The 8,069-nt window shown below is 50.5% G+C and overlaps 1 protein-coding gene across 3 annotated transcripts; it reads left to right on the top strand.

The window, feature by feature from the left end:
• Positions 1 to 330: 330 nt before the first annotated feature.
• Positions 331 to 8,044, top strand: Xkr8 (X-linked Kx blood group related 8). 3 transcript variants are annotated; one of them, XM_006538989.4, is made up of 3 exons: positions 331 to 530; positions 1,873 to 2,069; positions 4,375 to 8,044. In XM_006538989.4, exons 2-3 carry the CDS (start codon positions 1,886 to 1,888, stop codon positions 5,088 to 5,090), a joined length of 900 nt encoding a protein of 299 aa, XP_006539052.1. In that variant the 5' UTR covers positions 331 to 530; positions 1,873 to 1,885; the 3' UTR covers positions 5,091 to 8,044. The 3 variants fall into 3 exon arrangements, with proteins under 3 accessions (XP_006539052.1, XP_006539051.1, NP_958756.1); XM_006538988.4 differs by having other exon boundaries at positions 331 to 772; positions 1,806 to 2,069; NM_201368.1 differs by having other exon boundaries at positions 399 to 772; positions 4,375 to 8,041.
• Positions 8,045 to 8,069: the final 25 nt, after the last annotated feature.

The following is an 8,069-nucleotide window of genomic DNA, read 5'->3' as shown; positions in this document are numbered from 1 at the left end:
GCGGCCGGTAACTCTAAGGCTCTAGTCTTTCTTAATAGCCACTCTTGTTTCCTTGAGACTCAAAAGCAGAATTCAAGCCGGGGGTGGTGGAATCCCAGCACTTGGGAGGCAGAGGCAGGCGGATTTCTGAGTTCGAGGCCAGCCTGGTCTACAGAGTGAGTTTCAGGACAGCCAGGGCTATTCAGAGAAACCCTGTCTCGCAAAACAAAAACAAAAAACAAACAAAAAAGAAAAACAAAACAAAAAGCAGAATCCAAACCAGTAGAGGCCTAGCTCTGCACAGGGCAGGCTGGGGGCGGGGTCTGGGCGGTGGGGCCAGTGTAGGGGCGGGGCCGCGGGCTCGCTCCACCCCGGACGGGGCGAGATGGGGAAGTTCCGCCCAGCAGCCCAGCCTCCCGGACGACTGCCCCGCCCCCTTCCTGCCGGACTAGCGGGGCGGGAGGGCAGGTCCGCGGTTGTGTGGTTGCTTGGAGAGGATCATGCCTCTGTCCGTGCACCACCATGTGGCCTTAGACGTGGTCGTAGGCCTGGTGAGTATCTTGTCTTTCCTGCTGGATCTGGTCGCTGACCTGTGGGCCGTTGTCCAGTACGTGCTCCTTGGCCGTTATCTGTGGGCCGCGCTGGTACTGGTCCTGCTGGGCCAAGCTTCGGTGCTGCTGCAGCTCTTCAGCTGGCTCTGGCTGACAGCTGATCCCACCGAGCTGCACCATTCGCAGCTCTCGCGTCCTTTCCTGGCTCTGCTGCACCTGCTGCAGCTCGGCTACCTGTATAGGTGAGTGCCCGGCCCTTTGAAAAAGTGGGTTGACAGCCATCAGAACCAGTTCAGTCTTCTTTCCTTGGGCGGAGATGAAAACACAGGGCCAGGAACAGAGGAAGGGAACATCAGGGTCTTGGAGTCAGAGATGCCCCTCACCTTTCTTGTTCATTTCTGTCTTCTGCGAACGTTTGCTTCCCCGTCAAGGACTGAAGAGGGTCCGGCTTGACTCATCCGTGTCCCCGGAGTCAGCCAGGAGTAGACATAGACTGGTTCTTGGAAAATATATGTGGATGGTGTGTGCTTTTCTCAACTGGGAAGGACCCAGGGTCAGTCTAAAGTGAGGACAGTGAGACAGACAATCCCTGGCGCAAGTGCTGGCCTGAGAACTTTTTCTTCCCCGCCTCTCCCCCGCCCCCAAACTGTGACTAGTCCCTTGGGTTGTTAGATAGGAGAAAGCGAAATCAAGGGCTCAGAATCTTGTGATGAAGGCAGGGCTTCATGGTGTGGGTGAGGCTGGGCTAGGGTGGCCGGATCCGGAATCTTGTGGAAGTCTCAGATCTTGGGAAAGCTGTATATAGTCTCCAGCTTGCGGGGAGGGACCTCTTGAATGTTTGCATTTTGCCTGAACAATTGTATCATCTTGAGTACAGCTCAGATGACTGCGAAGGAGAGTTATTACAGGCAGGCCCCAAGAGAAGAAGGTGTTGGATCCCTTGGAGTTACAGGCGAGGCACCTCATGTGGTGCTGGGAGCCAAACTCTGGTCCTCCACAAGAGCAGTGGATGCGATTAACAGCTAAGCCCTCTCTCAGGCCCCTCCTGTTTACTTCTTAATTCCATCTCCCATCTCTGAAATGGGGCTCTTGTGAGTAGGTAGGACAGGGTTGTGATGCGCCTGGGATCGTACCTGACCAGCAAGAGTAGAAGTTGAGTTTGCCCCACTTTACGGACGAGGAAGCAAGTTCCATGAGGTTAGTTAGGTGGCTTGCTCCAGGTTCCGTAGCTTTTAAGTGACAAGCTAGGATTGAAGTCTGCCTCTGTGCACTCAGCTGTAGGAGATGGACGACGTCACAGAAGGTTGACCTGGCCCTCCGGGCACCTGTGTGTCCTGCCTAGGTGTTTGCACGGAATGCATCAAGGGCTGTCCATGTGCTACCAGGAGATGCCATCCGAGTGTGACCTGGCCTACGCAGACTTTCTCTCCCTGGACATCAGCATGCTGAAGCTTTTCGAGAGCTTCCTGGAGGCGACGCCACAGCTCACACTGGTGCTGGCAATTGTATTGCAGAATGGCCAGGCGGAATACTACCAGTGTGAGTGCTGGGCCCAGGGCTGTCACTTTTGCCGACTCTTCTCTCCTCTGCAGGTGTTCTCACTCTTAGGGGGAAAAAAAAAAAAAAAAGAGGGTGCCTGAGTGATAGGCAGCTGGTCTGGATTCAAGCTGCATGAGCTTGGAACAGTGACTCAAACCATCATTCGTTGGTTCTCATCCGAGCACTGGGCGGAATAAATGTGTCTATCCTTGGGAGTTAGGGGAAGATGAAATGTGGGGAATTGCATGCATATAAAGTACAGGGTCTTGTGTGCATGTGTATATGTACAAGTTTGTGTGCATTTTCAGGTACATGCAGAAACCAGAGGTCAGTGTCAGGTGTATTTCTCAATTGCTTTCCATTTCTTATTTTATTTATTAAGGAGGAATTTTCTTTTTTCTTTTCTTTTCTTTTCTTTTCTTTTCTTTTCTTTTCTTTTTTCTTTTCTTTTCTTTCTTTCTTTCTTTGTTTGTTTCTCTTTCTCTCTTTCTTTCTTTCTTTTTTATTTTTTGAGACAGGGTTTCTTTGTATAGCTCTGGCTGTCCTGGAACTCACTCTGTAGCCCAGGCTGGCCTCAAACTCAGAAATCTGCCTGCCTCTGCCTCCCAAGTGCTGGGATTAAAGGCGTGTGCCACCACGCCTGGCAGGACAGCTGTTTCTAAACATTTATGCTTAGACCAGGGGTCTCTGTCATCCCCATGGGACTGAGGCAATGGCGTCCTTGACATGGTTGTGCATGCGTCGGTAATACACATCCACTCAAGACATCATTTGATCCCCACAGAGTGCCTTCATATACTCATTTCTTCTTTGTCACTCTGCTGGGGACGCAGCTGTGAACAAGATCTACAGATCCTCCACCCAGCCAGTAGCCTTAAAACAAATAGTTACACTAGGTGTACCAATTGACCAGAAGAGGCAGGTGGCAGGGCCCCCTAAACCCTCAGAGGAATCTTACAGTGAGAAGCCTTGGGAGAGACTTCCTCAAGGCCACGGGCCCAGCCTGAGCCTAAGCAACGGTCTGCCTCACACCTTATTGAAAGCCCAGGCCACCCCTTTCTGTTGCCCATCACTTCATTCCTCATTCTGCAGTGGCTCTCCAAGGAACCTGTCTTGTCATCACTTGCCGTCATGTTATGTCACATAAGAGGGAGGTGTGCAGAAAGGTGGCTGCCCTTTCTCAGCACTTGCTAGGAACTTGACATTTGTTTGAGATCAGAGTCAGGTTGAGATGGTCTACACTGTTGAGGAGACAGGCTTTTCTCTACTTTTGATGGAGCAGACATTTATGTACCATGCTTTGGGCCACCTGGAGAATCCAGATAAGCAGAATAAGTTTTCTACCCTCCAGGAGCTCGAGGGTAGAATAAAGGTCAGGCCATCATGGTGCAGGCCTTGAATCTCAACACTTGGGAGGCAGAGGCAGATGAATCTCTGATTTCTAGGCTAGACTGGTCTAATGAGTGAGTTTCAGGACAGCCAGGGCTACACAGAGAAACCTTGTCTTGGGGATGGGGGTGGGGGGTGGGGATCATCAAACTAAAAAAGGAGGTAATTGGGTTAATGGGGTAGGTAGGTTGTTACAGAGGCCTCTGACAGCAGAGTGGAATCTAGGTGGGTGGGTAGCCCCAGAATTTATTTGGGCTGGGGTTTGTAGGGTAAGGAGTTGGCAAATAGTTAAGAGATGGGGATAAATAGAGCTTTGATATCAGGCTACAAGTGGGCTCCGAGGACGCAGTAGGTTATCAGTAAACTCCTGCTGAGTGGATACCTTAGAGGAGATGAGAGGAGACACTTTGTTAGGTATGCCAATGTTACTCTCTTCTTGGAGGCCCCGGTGCCCTAGGCAGTGCAGAGCTGGGACACGAACCCTATCATCAACACCTAGATCTTGGAAAGTCAAGATAATGGCCTAGGCTGGACATGGAGGCAAGTGAAGAGGGGTGGGCTGGCCATCACTCCCAGTCCTGAGGAAAGCTAGAATTGGAGGCCTGTTACTACGCTCTGAGACATGTCACACATCCTCTCATACTTAAGAATATCACTGGGACAGCATTTGACAGCAGAGCACTGACCCCTCGAAATGTTCTCCCTCTTCAACTGTTTTTTTTTCTCTTTTTTCTTTGTGTTTCCTTTTCTCTCTCTCTTTTTTTTTCTTTGTGTTTCCTCTTTTCTCTCCAACTGTCTATTGAGCAAGCTGGGGCTTTTAAGACCTGCTTCTGGGTTTCTATGAGGGTTCCTGCGAGTCTGGGGGTTGACAGGCAGGCTGCACCCAGGCTGACTTTTCTCTTCTTGCTCATGGTAGGGTTTGGCATCAGCTCATCCTTTCTTGGCATCTCGTGGGCACTGCTGGATTACCATCGGTCTCTGCGTACCTGTCTTCCCTCCAAGCCACGCCTGGGCCGGAGTTCCTCTGCTATCTACTTCCTGTGGAACCTGCTGCTGCTGGGGCCCAGAATCTGTGCCATCGCCTTGTTCTCAGCTGTCTTCCCCTACTATGTGGCCCTGCATTTCTTCAGCCTGTGGCTGGTACTTTTGTTCTGGATCTGGCTTCAAGGCACAAATTTTATGCCTGACTCCAAAGGTGAGTGGCTGTACCGGGTGACAATGGCCCTCATCCTCTATTTCTCCTGGTTCAACGTGTCTGGGGGCCGCACTCGAGGCCGGGCCGTCATCCACCTGATCTTCATCTTCAGTGACAGTGTTCTGCTGGTCACCACCTCCTGGGTGACACACGGCACCTGGCTGCCCAGTGGGATCTCATTGCTGATGTGGGTGACAATAGGAGGAGCCTGCTTCTTCCTGGGACTGGCTTTGCGTGTGATCTACTACCTCTGGCTGCACCCTAGCTGCAGCTGGGACCCTGACCTCGTGGATGGGACCCTAGGACTCCTTTCTCCCCATCGTCCTCCTAAGCTGATTTATAACAGGCGTGCCACCCTGTTAGCAGAGAACTTCTTCGCCAAGGCCAAAGCTCGGGCTGTCCTGACAGAGGAGGTGCAGCTGAATGGAGTCCTCTGAGGCAGGGTCTGATTCAGCCAGTGAGGAAGATAATGCGAGTGGGGCCTTGCAAGGGACAAGGCGGGCCAGTCATGTGCAAGCCATTTTTTTTCTTCTGAAGCCGATGGAACTGCTGTCAGCAAACACTCGGTTGTTTGTTGTTCTCACCTCTCAGGTGATTGGTGGCGTCCTGGCTCCTGGTTCCCTAGCCCGCTCTAGATGACACAAGATTCTGGGAGAACTCTTCCCTACCCCATCCCATCCATTCACTTCAACCAACAAATGCTAAAGGCACTTTATGTTCTGGGAACACCATCCTGGCTTCTGAACTGCCTGCCACTCTAGCTTCTTTCCCTGCCCACCTGGACAGATCCTGGGTAGACTCCTAAACAGTGAGGCCAGGTATGTCCCTCCAGTGTCCTGATGCTCAGGCCACCTTTATACCAAGTGCCTTATGGACCTGTGGTCTAGGCCATGTGATGCCCAGTAAGTATTTTCATTCTCCTACCTCAGTCTATGTGGAAGAACATATATGCATGTGTTTAACAGTATTAAAGCCTCATGAGATTCTCCAGACCAGTATGTACCACTAAGTGTAGTCTATCACCCTTTACAGACACGTAGAAGGCGCCTGGAACCCCTTAAAACTGACACAGACCCCTGGCATACAAATGTGGGCATAGGTTTGACTTAATTTTGCTTCCCAAGACGCAGGGGCTAGTGAGCCCGAGCCGGTTGATCATTCGGCTAGCAGAACTCATGGGCAGATGCTAGTGTATTCTTTTAGCAGCTCCGTACTGAGCCTAAAGAGGACTTGAGGATGGGGATGGCAGGTTTGAGGGGCTGGATGGAAGGTAAAGGATTGGGGGTTCTTTTTGGGTGAGAGGTGCAGTGGCTTCTGGGATGTGGTCAATAGCTCCGTGGAGGTGGCGTGTTCTGCTCTCGGAGGTTTGTGGTCTTGTTGGGAAAAGGGAACAGGAGAGAGGCTCCAGGGGCAGAAGAAAAGGTTCCAGGTCCCAGTGCTGGGACCCAGATAGTTCTAGCAGTCATTCATTTATTTGTGTGGACGTGAAATAACCTGTGACCCAAACAAGCACCAAGTACTGAAAGAAAACCAGATGGAGAGGTGAGAGGGAGGATGTATGTTGTGGGTGGAAGTTGCAGCTTTATAAAAAACCATTGGGGAGGACCCCTCTGAGAAACTGAGGCATAGACTGTAAGCTACTTCAGCAGTGACTGCAGCATGGAGTCTGCGTGGTTTGTTGGAGAAGGAATCTGCGAATGCTGTTCCCTGTGGCACAGCAACCCCACTGTAAGAGGACTGTGGGGTGCGGTTGGCTCACAGCCAAGGAGGCTGCAGAGATGCAGGTGGGGGCCTGGAAGAGGCTCTGGGAGAAGGTACTTCTTATACTAAAAGGTACAGGCTGACTATGGACAGAAAGGACCTAATTTCCAGACCTGAATTTTACAGACCAGGAAAAGGAGCCAAAGTGGTTGTTGATGTTAAAAGGGTCTGAAAAACAGTCACCACCTCCGTGTTCACTCTCATGGAAAAACGGATGTAATCACACCAGAAGGTGTCATCCTCTAAACAGATGCCCCCACAGGTACACACCTGAAATCACTGTTACTCTCATTTATGAAAATGGTAAGATAGGGATGAGCCAGTGTGACACACCTACCAGTCTGGGCAAGGACATCAGGAGTTCAGACTCCTCAGTGACAATGTCAGAGGCCAGCTTGGGCTACATGAGACCCTGTCTCCAACAAAATGAAATTATTTTATTTATTTATTTATTTGGCTTTTTGAGACGGGGTTTCTCTGTGTAGCCCTGGCTGTCCTGGAACTCACTCTGTAGACCAGGCTATCCTCAAACTCAGAAATCTGCCTGCCTCTGCCTCCCAAGTGCTGGGATTAAAGGCATGCGCCACCACGCCTGGCACATTTTTTTTTTAAATTAAAAAAAGAAAGACGTTACTACCCTGCTCTTGTTTTGTGACACACAATCTGGTCTGAGAGGACCCTGAGCACATCTTCCTTCCTTCAACACTACCGTGCTAAGTTCTTAAAATCTGGGACTTAAAACCAGGTTAGTGACATTACCCGTAGTTAGGATGTTTGGTTTGTTGGGGATTGGTTCTAATGCTCTGTCTTAATTCGGCTCCCAGAATCACACGGGAATCTGCTCTGCTAAAGGAAGCCTGTCACTAGTTGGCTGTGATTGGGAAATAAAGTTGCCCAGGGCTGGCTGGGCAGGAAAGAGGCGGGACTTTTAGGTTGTGAGGGCAAGGAACCCCGGGGAGTTGGAAGCAGAGGGATTTCACTGCGCAGTTGGGTCTGGGGCAGCAGAGATGAAATGATGACTTAGCAAGTCGACTCAGGGAGGTTAGGGGGGTAGAATGTATGCTAGTCGCACGGAGGGTTAGACACGTCCAGCCACTGAGCTAGTCAGAGCATATCAAAGTTAGATGGTGTGTGTCTCTCATTCACAAATCCCGGGAACACTTGGCCAGCCGGGAGTCAGGGGTCTAAGCACTACAGGGTTTGGAAACCAGCCAACACTAGAATCTGCACTTGTGACTGAGCAGGGGTACGGACAACAGCTAACAGTCTACTTGAGCTGCACTGCGGCTCAGAAGATCACTTCCCGGAGAAAATTCACCTTGGAGTCCGACATATCTCACCTTTGGAAGCTAGAAACAACTTCTAATTTCCTTCACTGGAACAATGGGTAAAAAGCCCTCTTGTAAGCTAGTGGGGGCCAATCAGACCAAATGTGGCAGAATGTAGAACACCTGGTTGGTGGGACGGGAAGTCAGGATTTATTGGGTTGCGGCTTAATTAATGCTCAGCACAGACTGACTCCTCCTTGGTAACGTTCAGCACACTCGACAGCTCTGAAATCCATTCCATTTCTATACCTTAAAAAGCAGTGTATTTTAGAAACAATTCAAATAAACATTTCTCTCGCAAACTTACAATTGTTTATTTTCCAGGAT

This window comes from Mus musculus, chromosome 4 (genome assembly GCF_000001635.26).
Source record: "Mus musculus strain C57BL/6J chromosome 4, GRCm38.p6 C57BL/6J".
NCBI classification, from domain to species: Eukaryota; Metazoa; Chordata; class Mammalia; order Rodentia; family Muridae; genus Mus; species Mus musculus.
Note: the sequence above shows the minus strand (reverse complement) of the source record. Positions and strands in the feature narration are given on the sequence as shown.